We start from the raw sequence: 16,999 nt of genomic DNA on the forward strand, positions 1-16,999 counted from the left end.
ATGCCCTTCAGGGTTATATTTCAGTTAGCCTTATATAAATCGAAATCCCTAGTAAAAATAATAATTTCTTTGCCAGTCATTCAAAGTTCAAATCTCAGGATATGGCAGCTTGCTCTAGCTAGTCTACAAGGGTCACGTGTGTTTCAGAACATTGGATAGCTCCATAAACAAGAGCGGGAGCTGACCTTTGTTCTGAAACAGGATGATGTTGGGTGTTGATATGCTAATACCACTATTTGTTTCTAGACAGCAGAACATCTATGACTGCTGTCCACCTCATTCAAATATAACCCTCAGCTGTGTAGCCAATGTCGAACTGTTTCATCAACTGTAAAGGGTGAAGATTTTCTCTCCACGTCATATTCACCAAAGACCCCACTGACTAGATACGCGTTACTGTTTTGTAACACTATACTCCGTCTAATATCATATGACTGGAGATCATAGGTTTTCTCAGGAAGAGCGTTGTTAGTCTTGGAGGAGGGGTCTGAGATAGAGGAAGACCGGCCAAATCATTTTCAGATTTCACTTAGCCTACTGCGCAGCCGCTGACTGAGAGCTGCTGCAGACGCAATGTGCGAAATGGAGCGCCGGATATTACCATTTATGTTTTTATTCATGACGGCATTGGTGGGACATGCCATCGGTTCGAAATCCAGAGCTGGGCCCAAGGTAACAGACAAGGTAAGCATTTTATCGTCTGAAGGTTTCTTAGCGACTGAAGTGACAATCTAAAGAGGAAGGTTGCTATCCATCCTATCTCTCTCTCTCTCTCTCTCTCTTTCTCTCTCTCTCGCTCTCTCCTCAGGCACACATACAATCAAACATGCATGCATGCATTGCACAGTGTCTAGAGTTCATGGTCTAATGCGTGTATGCACAAAACAGTAGCATCCTTAGGGCCGTTGAATATGAACCGGCCATGCATGTGTAACAGCGATGCAGTATTCTGCTGCGTGTGGGGGATGGGGTACGATGAATGAATGAATGCATGAATGTTCAAAGTACACAAACTTAAGATATGTTTAGGGTTTTGTTCCAGACTATGTGGGGAACAGTTAGTCTTTTCAGGAATTAGCTCCGTTGACTTAAATTATTATATAGGTATATTATATCAAGTTCAAATAAATGAAAGATCCATTAAAGGCCATCAGATAATGCACTTACTTACTAAAATGTAACCCAACTTACACCATACAATGTATCATATTGTATACATTCTAAGTAGGATGCTAAGTACTGCTGACAGGTGTTTCTTAATCTCCCAGGTCTTTTTTGACATCACAGTTGGAGGACATGAGGTTGGCAGGATTGTGATTGGTTTATTTGGCGAGGTTGTACCACAGACAGTGGATAATTTTGTCGCTTTGGCTACAGGAGAGGTATGATACAGCAAGCATGCCACGACAGGCATACAGGCATGGAATCACACGTACACATGTACACATAACTATATACATGCAGCCTACATATACCCACACACGCACACGCACACACACACACACACACACACACACAATTCTCAGAATTCTTCAGTGACATCGAAATAATATTATTTATTATTATATAAATATATTAAATATTATTTGTGATGTACTTATTTTTCGTTTTGTAGAAAGGATACGGCTACAAAGGGAGCAAGTTTCACAGAGTCATTAAAGACTTCTTGATTCAAGGAGGCGACTTCACCAATGGAGATGGAACTGGAGGTAAGTATGAAGAGGCATTATTACTGTGATCACAGATTATTGCCATGTTAATTTCTTAACCCTCTACTGCACACATTATTATGCAATCATGGAAAAAAAATTTACAGTGTTTTTTAACGTATAAAATGGACTCAAAGTAACATATTTATAATTTTTTTTATTATTATTATTTTTTAGGGGGTACTTTTGGGTACGTTGCCATTTGGCAACATTGTGCGACAATGGAGCAGCCTAATGTATTGTCTCCCAAAATTGCAGGAATTTCATAAATGATTACAGACCCCTCTTTTAGAAATTATATTGTTTTATTATTAAAATGTTAAAATGTTATCAAGAGCTTTATCAAAAGCATTATTTTAATAACACCATTTAGAAAACATCTGATGCAAATTCTTAAGAACTGTTGTCAAACGGTAAGAGGTAGTAACAGGTATAGTTACATCATAACAGCAAATACATTCACAAAGCATGCATACATTCACATTACATGTGTAAGAATCACTTGAAATCTATTCCAGGTTTGTGTATCAAACATATAACAACACAAATATTTTTAATGTGTTGTTTACAACACACAAAACAACAAACAAACAAAACAACAGCAGCATTCACAAAACATCTGATGCAAACTGTTGTCAAAATGTAACAAATGTAATGTTGTACAAATGTACAAATGTAACAATGTAACAAAATGTAGTATTAGATAGATATTTATAACATGGAAAACACATTTAAAAAGCATATGTACATTTACACTGAAAAAACCCAGCACTCTACCCAAAGCAGTACCCAGAGCAGCACTCTACCCAGAGCAGTACCCAGAGCAGCACTCTACCCAGAGCAGCACTCTACCCAGCACTCTACCCAGAGCAGTACCCAGAGCAGCACTCTACCCAGAGCAGTACCCAGAGCAGCACTCTACCCAGAGCAGCAATCTATCCAGAGCAGCCCTCTTCCCAGAGCAGCCCTCTACCCAGAGCAGCACTCTACTCAGAGCAGCACTATAGCAGCCCTCTACCCTGAGCAGCACTCTACCCAGAGCAGTACTCTACCCTGAGCAGCACTCTACCCAGCACTCTACCCAGAATAGCACTCTACCCAGCACTCTACCCTGAGCAGTACTCTACCTTGAGCAGCACTCTACCCAGAGCAGTACTCTACCCTGAGCAGACTCTACCCAGAGCAGCACTCTACCCAGAGCAGCACTCTACCGGTAGGGCACCTTTCCATTTAAGTACGGGCAGGATGGTTCGCCTCTTTTGCCACTTCAGGTTCTTGATCTTTTCCACCTGAGGTGGTGCCTCCTCCTGAACTTCAACTGAAATACATGGAAAGAGGCAAAAGATGATACACTGTAACCTTTTTTACCCTAGTGTGCATGAACAATTGGCATTTCAAATGAAATACTAGATACAGCTCCTATCAAGTATAGAATGGTAGAACATGTGCGTGTGTGTGTGTGTGTGTGTCTGTTTGTCTGAATGGGGACTGCACAATGACATTTCAGCCCTCCTCTTAGCCTTGCCATAGAATACTGCCGTGTTCATTTTCTAAACAAAATAAGTGTATATTTTACTATTAAACTTTATAAAAATAAACCAAAAATTAAATAAATGAGCAAAATACAACCATCCAACTATATCAGTCCACCTATACATCTAAATGTCTCATTCAAACAAAGCTACTCTGCTTTTGCATTAGCATGAGCAAATATGGTTCCACTACCGCACAATGTTGCCATATGGCAACATAACTATTTTATTGAATAAAAAGGTAATAATCCTATCAAAACAATGTGACAATGATTAAAAAAAGATAAGAACTTACCCCAGATGCATGAAGTTATTTTTAAATTCTGCAGAAATATGAAATATTGAGGAAAATCTTCACATATTCAGGAGCACTTCTGCAGCGACTGTAGTCATCAAAAGTGTGGGGAAAGACTGACAGTACAAGGCAGCATAGTGTCATGTGATGTAATCAAAGCATATCATTGGTTGCCACCAGATTCTACCATGAATTTAAGACCAATCATAGCTCATGTTTATTTTCAAATGTAAAGAAATGGTAAAAGAAAGGGTATGTTGCCATATGGCAACACCGTTAACTGCAAGTATAAGTAAGTAAGTAAGAAATTTGGTCTCTGCATTTATCCCAATCCGTGAATTAGTGAAACACACTCAGCACACAGTGAACACACAGTGAGGTGAAGCACACACTAATCCCGGCGCAGTGAGCTGCCTGCAGCGGTGCTCGGGGAGCAGTGAGGGGTTAGGTGCCTTGCTCAAGGGCACTTCAGCCGTGGCCTACTGGTTGGGGTTTGAACCAGCAACCCTCTGGCTACAAGTCCAATGCGTTAAGTAGGCCACGGCTGCCCCAAGTTGTTTGCTTTATAGGTATAGTCCTTCATTATTATCCCATACAGCTTTTTGCAAATTCAGCTAATTGCTTCAGTCCATGAGCTGTCTGTATGTGTGCTCATAAAAAATCATCATGCACAGTTCTAGTGTTTTCTATGCCAAGAACGTTTGTCAACATGTGGTTGTATGTTTGTTGTGTTTATCTCATCAACTTGTTTTTTTCGCTCCTGTGACATCAACTGAACTCGACCTGCAGGTAGGAGCACCTATGGCGGCACGTTTCCTGATGAGAACTTCAAGCTGAAGCACCTGGGTTCTGGCTGGGTCAGCATGGCCAATGCAGGGCCCGACACCAACGGCTCCCAGTTCTTCATCACCTCGGCCCGTGCACCGTGGCTGGATGGGAAGCACGTGGTCTTTGGGAAGGTGCTGGAGGGCATGGTGAGGAACGCACTAGAACTCACATTCTTATTCACCAGAATTCACTACATATAATTATTAGAAAAGGATTTACATCCAATGCTAGTATGAGAAGTGTGAGCTAAATTTGTTCAGTTCAGTTTGTGGTTTGACGTCTGTCAGGGGAAATGGTGAAAGTTAAATTAGATTACGTTCCTTGACCATTAACCCATTTAAGCCCAAATTTTTCCCAGACATGCAAATATGCAAATCATGTGTTATTAGCAACCCTTTGAAGTAATCAATAATTATTATTTTTTTTAAATGTAGAAAAGTAGATGAAAAATTGAGTTTTATTACTGGTCACAATTGTGACCGGTGGGATAATATGCGTATACTCAATTAAAGGTTGCTCAAATTGCTTTTTTGTTAAAATAAAGGTATTCTGACAGGACTTTTCAAACTGATATGAACACTGAGACCAATGGCAATAATAAATATGATATGTAAACATTATTCATTTACCAGGCTCGTTAAAATAGAACCCTGAATGTGTATGTCTGTGCGTGCGTGTGTGTCTGCATGTAGTTGTGAGATATATATACGCGCACATACACAATATGCACACTAACTCTCACATGCAGATACACACACAGACCATATACAGACATACACATTCAGGGTTCTATTTTAACGAGCCGAAGCTCGTCAAACAACACACAGACACAAACACACACACAGACATACACACTCACACACACACAGATATACACACTCACACACACAGATACACACTCACACACACACACAAATACACACACACACACACACACACACACACACAACATTTTTTTTCAGTAAGTATACTTCCAGTGAGGCTATTCGCAGGAAATTTTCACCGGACATTAGTATTAACTTAGGTAATCCACACATATATAAAAATCCAAACATTAACGTCTAAAAGTAGAGTTATGAGTAAAAAAGTGGAATGGCACAGGGAAAAAGTATTGAACACACTAAGAAAAAGCAGTACACAAAGGCAAGGAACAAACTGGAATCTATAAGTAGTTAGAGAAATTATCCCTCCTATCTGTGCAAATTTATATTAGCTGGGTTAGTACATACTGGTAGGCTATAAAAAGGTTTTTTGTTACCAAGGTGTCACACAAGAAATATTTCATGATAAAGGGTAAAAGCAAAGAGCTCTCCCAAGACTTTTGCAACCTTATTGTTGCAAAACATATCAATGGGACTGGTTACAGATGTACTTCAAAACTTCAGAATCATTCAGCGAGCAGTATTGTAGCCATTATTTGCAAGTGGAAGGAACATCACTGCATCATCAACTGGCCATGCACAGGATCTCCTTGCAAGATTTCTGACCAGGAAGTCAGAAGAGTAGCCCAAGAGCCAAGGACCACTCGGAGAAAGCTCCAGAAAGACATAGAGGCAGCAGGTACAATTGTTACAGAGAAAATCATAGGTAATGCACACAACCGCCATGGCCTCTATGCATGCTCATCCCGCATGACTCTATTGCTGAAGAAAAAAACATGTCAAAGCTCGTTGAAAGTTTGCTACACAACATTTGTACAATCCTATGAAATACTGAGAGAATGTATCCTGGTCAGGCAAGAGCAAAATGTAACTTTTCGGATGTCATACTACACACCATATTTGGCACTGTGCATCACCCTAAAAATACCCTACCAACAGTGAGGTTTGGAGGTGGTGGCATCATGGTGTGGGCTGTTTTTCATCTCATGGTACTAGCAGACTTCATACAATTGAAGGAATGATGCATGGAGTCATTTTGTTCCGGGAGAATCTTTACATCCACCAGGATGATGAGGATGAGACATGGCTAGACCTTCCAGCAGGACAATGATCCAAACCATTCAGCAAAGGAAACTCTCAATTGGTTTCAGAGAAAGGAAATCAAGGCCCTGACTTCAATCCAATTGAACAGTTTTGGAAGTTAACTAAAGATCAGGATTCACAAGAATCTGGAATCTTCAATATTGAAGGACTATCTGTTTAAAAGAATAGGCCAAACTCACACCAGAATACTGTGACTGATTAGTTTCATCATACAGGAAATGCCTTGAAGCTGTCATTACAAATAAAGGCTTTTCTAAAAAGTATTTCAAAAATTTCAGCAGGCGTGTTCAATACTTTTTTCCTGTGTCATTTCACTTTATTAGACATAACTCTACCTATGGACTTTAATGTTTGGATTTTTTTATATGGGTGGATTATCTGAGTTAATACTAATGTCCGGTGAAAATTGGAAGTATACTTACTGAAAAAAATGTTGACGTGTTCAATCCTTATTTTCCCCGCTGTATATATATATGTGTGTGTGTGTGTGTGTGTGTGTATCTGCAGGTGGGTGTGTGAGAACAGCAGGCAAAGTGTATGTCGCGTGCAATGTGAAGTCCCTTTGAGTGTGTATGTCTGTGTGTGTGTGTGTTTGTGTCTGTGTGTGTGTGAGTGTGTATGTCTGTGTGTGTGTCTGAGTGTGTGAGTGTATATCTGTGTGTGTGTGTGTGTATTTGTGTGAGTGTGTATGTCTGTGTGTGTGTTTGTGTGTGTGTGTGAGTGTGTATGTGAGTGTGTGTGTGTATGTCTGTGTGTGTGAATATGTGTGTGTGTGTGTGTGTGTGTGTGTGTGTGTGTGTGTGTGTGTGTGTGTGTATGTGTGTGTGTGTGAATATGTGTGTGTGTGTGTATGTCTGTGAGTGTGTGTGTGAATATGTGTATGTGTATGAGTGTATGTCTGTGAGTGTGTATATCTGTGTATGTGTGTGTGAGTATGTATGTGTGTGTGTATCTGTGTGTGTGTATGTCTCTGTATGTGTGTATGTATGAGTATGTGTATGTGTGTGTGTTTGTAGGTGTAGAAGTATGTGTGCATCTAGATACAACATTCTATCCCACCGGTCACTTTTGTGACCGTTAACATGTTTACTCATTCTGCAAACACACCAAAGACATTTGAATAATTATAAATGTATATATCATAACTAGACACCTTAAAGACCATGTGTACAAAAAATATTTGTCCTATATTTATTTTAACATACTTTAAAAACCTTTTATTTGGGAGCTGTGAGGCAGTCATCCTCTTCTCAAGGTGCAACCAGGAAGTAAACAGCTCTGGTCATGTGACAATTTACTCAAAACATTTGACACTGCACACATTTCATTGAAACACTCTATTGTTTCAATATTTACTGAAAGAGTATTGGGATATTCCCCAGTTACAGTTTTAGAGGCTTATAAGTAATTTTTTTGGGGTGAAATGGGTTAAACTATAGCAGTACATGTAGTTTCAAGTAGTGTGTGTAGCATAGCATAGCATAATGTATAGCACTATTTTTGTTTGATGAAATTTATTAGTCTCATATGATGTACTCTAAATACATTATTTATTCAAATATTATTTGAATTTCATACACATCGTTATGGTCTGTTTCTAGCCTGTGGTACACACCATAGAACTCCAGGACACAAACGATCGGAACCTCCCCTATACTGAGTGTGTGATTGTGAACAGTGGGAAGATTGAAGTCAAAGAGCCTTTTGTGGTTGAGGTAGAAGGTTGGTAACCCTGAGGTTTCATCTGAGCTCTTCTGCACAATACATATTTGATGAGACAATGTGTTTATGTTTGAATTATTTACAAATATGAGCTGTGAAATGAACTGGTCTAGTCAGTCCAATTTTTTAGATCATCTTGTCAGATGTAAATAATAGTCTAATATTTCTGTTGTTGTCTTTGTTGCTGTTGTTCTTATCATTTTTCTCATAATTTACATTTTATAGGACTTATTTAAAGGTGATCTAAGCGATATTACGCAGTTTCTAAGCTAAAACATTTTTTGTCACATACAGCAAACATCACCTCACCATCCGCTAGCGGCCTGTCCCCTGAATACACTGTAAAAAACTCAGCCCAGGCTCCAAAAATGGCAACAAAACAGCCTGGTGCAGCCTGGACTATGAAACATAAACTGTTTCAGCCAATCACCGACACGCGTGCGAGATGCACGTTCAGGAGAGTTTCAGTTGCACAGGAGGGAGGGGGAGGGAGAGGCAAGCTATGTTATCCAATATCACTTAGAGCACCTTTAAGATGTCATAAATTGTCAGTAAATGATGTCAAATGTCAGACTAAATGACTAACTATTACATCTATATACTGTAGTAACATAATCACCAGTAGTAATACTATTAGTAACAAGGACCTCAGCTGAAAACGGATGCTGTCAATGCAAATCCCATAGCATATTGCACATTATTTGGCTCGGTCCTGTTCTGTAGCATACTGACCTTGGGGAGGTGAGTGGAGAATTATTGTTTACATGAGAAGTATGATTAATACTGAAAGCAAATGTAGGGGAATAGTCTTCTGACAGAAGACAAATATCATGGCAAGGTGTACACAGGGCCTAATAAACTGCATGTGGGCAGTTGATTTGCTCATTCTGAGTGAAGTCATCATGGCATGATGGAAGTCTTCCTTTAACTGGAATCTTAATGAAAACAAACAAGCTAGAAGAGCAATCTGTGCAGATCACCAGCACACCGTTGATGTATGAGACAGTACAGATGTACTTCATGTATACTGTATTTAGGCTTGAATAGACATGTTGCTCTGTGGACAACTTCCATGTGGATGGTGAAACATGATGTCTATAGCAGTCATGAGCCTGATGCACGTGATGCTCTCTTTTCCTCTTTAGTTATTATTTCCAAACGGATGTCAGTGCCAAACGCAGATGAGCAGCTGCAACATTTCTTCAGCACTTTATAATTCTCAAAAAAAAAACTAAAATCCTAAAAGAAATCCTTAACTTTTGCACATTTAAAGTAGCTAATTAAAGCAAAATGTAGTACGATCTTCAGGGGTGTGGGAAGTGTGTAGCCACTCCATAGCCAGGGCTATGTCTGTAGCTGGATCAATTTTATTATCTTAGTTGCTCTGTTACTTGAAATGTTATGTATCACCTTAAAAGCTCATCTTTAGAGTTAAAAAGCAAGTAAGATGTTTTTGTCTAAACCTAACAAGCTAACCAACTAACAGCCAAGAGTCTTGCCTTTAAAACACCTGCAACAGCACAGCTGTTACTAACTGATGTCTTCCCGTGATACATGATGAGAATGCTGTAACAGTTGTACCTGTATTTCTGCAGTGTTTTTGTACCCTACCTGCATATTGTGACTTCAAATGATGCAGATTTAAAACATGTCCATGGCACTGATTATATTAGATCAGATAGCAACTTCAAAAGTATGCAGTGCTGCAGTTCTAAATGTAGGTGTAGATTCTTGATAAAGACAGTCACTTAGAACTTTTGTCATGCACCAACTCTACTGCCTATGCAAAAGCTGAGCTCCTGACTGGTCAAAACACATATTGTACTTGAAATCTTGGCACTCACACAGTGGTGTTTAATGTGGGCTAGACACGGATTCATTGCCAATTTAAATGTGTGAGCTTGATATTTTTAATGACACCTCACATTGTAATTATTAAGTATATTTTCTTGCATTCATGTATGCAGTCTGAATAATGTCCATTGTTAGATGTTGTTTACTCAGCTGGTAATCTGAAGAATATTCAATAATCTTGCGGTTTTGTCTTTTGGGCTTTAGTTGGCAATATGTCCACAAGCAAAACAGTCTTTAGTCATTGAGGAGCATGGGTCTGTTAGAGTCAAGCGTTTCCACACCTTCTTTGAGTTATAATCAATATTAATAATATCAGTGTACAATATCAGTGTTCTGAGATGGTGTCATATCAAGTCATATCAAGTTTTTCCAAAATAATTGTTAAATCACCAGTAGAGATGAGCAATAGGTCACATTAATGTGCAACAAATGTCACATTGTCACAATGACACATAATTTATTGTTATACATGTTTATTGTTTATTTATGTTTTTCAGCAATAATACGTGTTTGGTCTGTTTATTGTATGTGCTGTAATTTCCTTTGTGTTTTTTTCATGTCACTGAATGAAACATTGAAACACAGTGGACAAATGTTATTCATGTTTACTTTTTATTAAAGAGTTTTTATTTCATAACAAGATCACGCTGTCCCTGTTTTGTTTTTGCAGCTCTAACTGAGTTGATGTACTAGTTCTAATGGTCAGACACCGATAATAATATAGATTTCATATTGGTATGACACTTGTGTCAGAGAACTTGACTTTAATTCTCAAGGTCTACAGTCGCACTGGCACAGCTGCTAAGATTCTGGTTAAAGATCTTGGTTTGTGAAAATATTAAAAGCCGGGTATATTTTTATGTTGGGCTTTAAAGCAAATGTTTCCTCTCAATCTCTCTCTCTCTCTCTCTCTCTCTCTCTCTCTCTCACACACACACACACACACACACACACAGACCCATCTGTGACATTTGTGTCACGCAAGGCTGTGTATTTTGGTTTTATACCACCCTGTTTCTCAACATCTGGAAACACATTTCCAGCTCTGACCTCAAGAACAAAGGTTAACAAAGTGTGAGAAATATGACTGTTGAGATCCTCCCCCCACCTTGTCTCTTGGTTGAGAGATTGAAAAGGACAACACTTAGAATAAAAGAGTTGTATGATAACTACAGTGTATTATACTGATATAGCCATATCCTGTAGAAACATAGAAATGTAAATGTGAAAAGATTTATTATTTCTCAAATCCAGAAACTTAGCTGTTGGTGTATTAACAGTGACCATTATTCATTAGAAAGTGTTCAAGTCTGTAATTATGTTTGATTTTATTGATGTAGCTGACCAGTGCCGGGCTACACTCTTAAAACTAATGTGTTGGAAACAACACAAACTGTGTTGTCCCTATCTGGACACAGAGATGTGTTAAAAACAACGCAAGTTGTGTTGTTTTCAACACATCTGTTTTAAGAGTGTATGTGCATTTGTAAAGCGGAATGATTCTTTCACCCTTTATGTGCACGTGTGTCTGTTCATGGTGTTTATTACGTTAGATCCAGCAACTATGTTTTGCACTCAACTATTTCCCCCCTGTTGCCATACACACATACACACATTCACACTGTAATACAAACATTCACACTGTAATACAAACATTCACACTGTAATACACACATTCACATGGAAAGATGCACACAAAACACCTTTTCCCTTCCTCTAAGAGGAGACTCTGTAACCTCCTCCTCTTCACAGTGCACACTGCCCAACACACACACACACACACACACACACTCAAGCTGAGAGGGGATCAATGGGGAGGCCCGGGCGGTGGAGCTGGAGTTGCTGGTGGATATGTGGGAGATGACAGGCTTCATTAGAGCGCCTCTGGCCCTGTGAGGAGGCCCCCTGTGGGGCTGCCAGCTGCTGGCTGATGGGACGCCACGCTGGAAAAGGTCAAGAGCAGACAAATCAGCCCGGCGGAAACGCTCTTAAACTGCCACTGATAGAACCGCGCGTCAATGCGCTCCTGCCGGCTACACTTAGATACTTACGTTGTGTCTTTGTGTCTTTGTGTGTTGTGTAGTGTGAACAGTATGCACGTTTTCTTTAGCTGCTCTTTTTGTCTTGATGCGTGCATGTGATCATTCTGTATCTGTGTACTGTATATGTTCAGTGTCTCTCTGTCTCTCTGTCTGTCTCTCTCTCTGTCTCTCTCTCTCTCTGAAATATATCAGATGTTTGGGACATTTTTGGAGATGTTGTTCTAAATATCATTGCAGACAGACCAAAAACTTCATGTACCTACAACTGAAAATGAGAATGCTTCAAGAGCGTGTTCAGAATCAAGAATTCTGTGCTTTCTGTGCTGTATGGGACTTAAGCATGTACTGAAGTGCTTAGTGTGCTGTATGGGGCTTAAGCATGTACTGGAGTGCTTAGTGTGCTGTATGGGGCTTAAGCATGTACTGGAGTACACTGTGCTGTATGGGACTTAAGCATGTACTGGAGTGCTTAGTGTGCTGTATGGGGCTTAAGCATGTACTGGAGTACACTGTGCTGTATGGGACTTAAGTACTGGAGGGCTTCCTCTGCTGAGAGTGAGATCCAGGTCCAGATAGAAACTGATCACATGTGTGTAGAACATCTAACTAATATTATCTCTCTTTCCCTCTCTCCCTCTCTCTCTCTCTCTCTCTCTCTCTCTCTCTCTCTTTCTCTCTCAATCACACACACACACACACACACACACACACACACACACACACACACACACACACACTCTCTCTCTCTCTCTCTCTCAGTCTCTTGCTGTCAGCAGAATCTTTCTCCGATCTCCGCTCAGTTTCTGCTATATTGACTGGCTTGTAATGACAGTGTCTAAGTGTCTAACCCTGTTATACTTTGACAATTATCACCGCCGCCTTCAGGCCTCCAGGTCCACACAATTAGGCTGGGTATTATCATATTGACATTTCTGACACCCAATGGACAGAGCGCTGATCAGATAGGGAGAGCTCGTATAGTTACTGCATGAGGACTGGACACTACCCTGACCAACTGACTTCTGCCTCATCTGCTAATTGTGTATTTGCTTTGGCTGTTGGACATGGGTTAGATTTATGGACACCTGTGTGGTAAAGATATGTATTTGAACCCCATTCGGGAACGCCTAAGTAGTTCACAGTTTTGGTAAATAACTTCAATCTTTTTTCTTTTCACTTGCTGCTGCACCTTTGGGGCCTGTATGCTCGTGCTGGTCTTTATGTAAGTGTGCCTGACACCTTTTTAGATTCAGTGCTAAAGCCCGAGGCCTAAAACCTTTCGACTGAATACTTCTTAAAAATGTGTAATGACTAAAGTCCCACCACTACAACCACTCCAAAAATCTTTACTGTTCCATCCCCTTACATTGGGAACAAGACACTAGGTGGACAGCATTGATTGTCCTCTCTCTGTTTCTCTCCCTCTCCTTCTCTCCTTCTCTGTTTCTCTCCATCCCCCTGTGCCGTTCAACCTCCCACAGAGCATCACCAATTGTCTGGATTTTTCCTCCTCCAGCCAGCTAAAATATGGTGGCAAATTTACAAGGGGGACTTGTTCTCCCCTGCTCCTGGCGAGCCACCATCACTCAGAGGAAAACGTTGTGAAAATATCAGAGGGAAGAGGCGGCAGACAGGGGAGAGGTATAAACAGTCTAATGATTTCCCCAGAGCCTCTGCCACAGAGCCATGTCACGGCGAGCAGCAGAAATGGTGACATATCCTCACTTAGGATGCTTGGGAAATCGAACACTGACATTCTTTTTAGGCCCCGGCTTCCTCATCAGCCAATTACCGCGGTAGCCGAGCAGCCCCGGCCGGCACGGCGGAGGAGAGAGCCGGCTAACCTTCTGAGATGATGTGTGTGTACTCTGCCAGAACCCACCCAAACGCTGTGGCCCTCGGGGCGCCACAACCCAGCACGGCTATTTATAAACGCATTCCAGATTCTCTGCAGAAGCTACCGATCAAACTTTGCCTCGTGCAGGGACTTTTTCACCAACTGCCATCCAAAATAGATACAGGCAAGTTTTTTTTTTGTTTCCAAGGGAAAGAAGTGCATTTGTAAAACAGGCATAGTCAAGGTTCAGAAAGTAAGTGTCCCCACGCCCTGGTGTTTGGAGCCAGCCATGTGGAATTGCTAATCAACACAAGCACGAGTTGGAACTAATGAGGTGGGCGCTGGCTAGTGTGGTCAGCTGGAGCAGGGCATGGATGGAGACACACAGCAGGAAGGCCTGTTCATCAACACAGCATCACTGATATCAAACACACAGATGTCGCTCAGTAAAGATCAACTACTTTCATTTGTATTGTAGAATTTGGGAAATGTTTGAGTCGCTTTTATATATAACAGAACATTTATCAGGGCTTGGTCAGAAAGGAATTGTTTAACAAATCAAAGGGAACTTTCACCAGAGCACTCTGCACATAGTCCCATTTAGTCACAGGTAGCATGGGATGAGTTTTCACCTGTTCATGTACAATGCTCAACAATTACTTTTATCCATAGCTTGGTTTTAATGTTTATGTCCACCTAATACAAAACAAAACCTAAAAGATGACAGCAAAGGATCATTGGTATGTTGAAAGGTCAAAGGATCAGATTTGTTACAGGGACCAGTGACCCATAAACCCATCAGTGTTACTGGTAAGTGTAAGGTCCACCTCTACAGAGGAATGCTTTAATGGACCTCCTCTGGACACATACTGTGGCAGCACTGTAGCTCTGGTCATCAAACTATCTTGCCTCTTTTCAGAGCCAGTGGGGGGGGGGGGGGGGGGTGGGGGGGTGGTGTTTAAGCTGTTGAAAATTAAAGAAAAGTGGCTTTACTCAGGGGATGGCGTTTCTAGGCCTTTGGTCTTCACATCGGCTGATGTCCTCCATGGTCTCTCCTGCCCGGTGCTCTCTGTGCTGGGGCAGTTTTACAGCAGGGCTGAGGAAGGCCTATCTTGTATTTGTCTGAGTAATGTTTCTGCTGTGTGCTTCTCAGTGTGGAGTGGACGAGGCAGTGGCCCCTACATTCCCTCTGAAACTAATTAGCACTGAAGTGTGCTGTGGAGACGCAGCACAGACACAGACACATGGAGGGTCAAGGGGGGGAGGCTTTCTCCTCTTCTCCTTCTTTCTTCTCCTCCCTCTTCCTCTTGTTAATGTGTCTTTCCATCTCTGTATTTCTGTGTCTCCCACTTTTATGAAAACTCTACCTTTTCATCTTTCATTCTATCCCCAGTCCCGTTTCTTTTTATATCCATCCTTCTTGTTCTCTCATAGACAATTAGACTCACTCTAAAAAACAATAGCCCCAGCTATTGTAATCTATTTCCTGTAAAGAAATGCGAGAGATTTTTATAAAATGCTGTTCAGAAAAGGTGGGTTGGAATACATATGGAAGAAGCACATTGGTCTGGTGGTCAGCGGCAAGGCTGGACTTGAGGGTCACTGAGGTGAGGCAGTGTTTAATAGGGAGGAGATTGGGTGCTTTACAAATCAGTAGTGATTCAACTCACCTGCTTTTCCAGGTTTTATTTTCATATCATGACATAATGACCTCCCCCCCCCCCCCCCCCCCTCCAGGCTCCCAAGCTTGTGTTTTGGAGAAGTTAAGGGGGCTGCTGGTTAAATTGGACGGGTTGAAAAAAATCAATTCTGCTCCATCACCTTCGTTTCCTTTGTTCTCAGTGCGGAGAGAGGAGATGGCGAGAGGAGGAGAGGAGCGAGGGATGAGGCCAGGAGGAGAAAAGGAGAGGCTTGGCCATGCCTGGCCCCGGCGATGGCCTGCCAGGCCAGATCAATAGCAGCTGAATGCCATCTGCTTGGGCCAGCAGATCGCCACCTGAAGTCGGCTCCATGCATCTTCCCCTATTGAAAGGTTATTTTTATGCGAGTAAACAATTCATCCTCTTGGCCGTGTGCTTTTTGCTCGTTTACCACCAGCCGATCAATACAATATGCAAAACGAAAAAAAAATTGAATCCTAAGAGTGAACCTGATGCCCAGGTGGCGGGTAATCGATGGCCCCTGGCCGCTAAACTCTGACGTATGTGCTGCATGCTTTATGGCTCCTGATGCAAATTACACTCCACTCTGCGGTGAAGAAAAAATCTCTCTCTCTTTCACACACACACACACACATACACACACACACACGCACACACACACACACACACACACACACACACACACACACACACACACACACACACACACACACTCATTGCTCACAAAAAGTTCTAATTTTTATGGTTAGGAAGCAAATGAAGAAGACAGGCTTGTGGAAGAACAAAATAACAAAACACACCCAAACGAATTGAGCCTCGTTTTTGGCCAATGACTTGTGCGGTTTGCTCTTGGCAGGATGTGACCTCGCAGCATCAGCTTTTCTGTCATCTATCAAAGGCTACATATTCCCTCTAGACTAGCATAGGGCCTGGGAGCAGGAAATCAGAATGAGAGAGGCTAAAGAAGTTAAAGACAAAGAGGGGAAACAGAAGAAAGAACAAGGGAGGTAAGTAGCAGGGGTTGAAAGAGAGATGGTCTGCATGCATGAGAGAGAGAGAGAAAGGGAGGGAGGACATGAAGAAGGGAATGATGCAGCGCCATGATGTCTTGCGTTTGGGGGCATCATGGCGGTGATGGCGGCTGTCTGACCCACGTGGCTCGGTCGTCAGGGGAGACGGCGCTCTCCCCAGCCCCACGCTCCACTGGTCATGCTGAACCTGTTACAGCTCCAGGGGGGATTGTTTGCCTCTTATTAGATTTTCCTACTGCACAGCCATTAGTGATAAATGTACGAGAGCATTCACTGTCAAGTTAATCAATGCTGCCAAAGTTTTGTTGACCTAACAGCAATCTATAAAAGCAGCAAGGCTGTTCGTTCCTTTCCCCACGCCCGCACGCCCGCCCGCCTCTCGGAGATGACAACTCTCTCCACTGGGGGGGTCCACAGACCATCCGAATCCTCTTTAAAGACTGAGGGGGGGGGGGGGGGGCATCTACGGTTTGAAGCATTGTCTAACAAATTGAAATACTGTC

At 41.6% G+C, this 16,999-nt stretch overlaps 1 protein-coding gene across 1 annotated transcript; it reads left to right on the forward strand.

The window, feature by feature from the left end:
* Positions 1–563: 563 nt before the first annotated feature.
* On the forward strand, positions 564–10,567 carry LOC121715418 (peptidyl-prolyl cis-trans isomerase C). Its single transcript, XM_042101115.1, has 5 exons — positions 564–684; positions 1,269–1,382; positions 1,616–1,709; positions 4,326–4,510; positions 7,951–10,567. Exons 1-5 carry the CDS (start codon positions 574–576, stop codon positions 8,077–8,079), a joined length of 633 nt encoding a protein of 210 aa, XP_041957049.1. The 5' UTR covers positions 564–573; the 3' UTR covers positions 8,080–10,567.
* Positions 10,568–16,999: the final 6,432 nt, after the last annotated feature.

The sequence above is a fragment of the Alosa sapidissima genome, chromosome 8 (assembly GCF_018492685.1).
Source record: "Alosa sapidissima isolate fAloSap1 chromosome 8, fAloSap1.pri, whole genome shotgun sequence".
NCBI classification, from domain to species: domain Eukaryota; kingdom Metazoa; phylum Chordata; class Actinopteri; order Clupeiformes; family Clupeidae; genus Alosa; species Alosa sapidissima.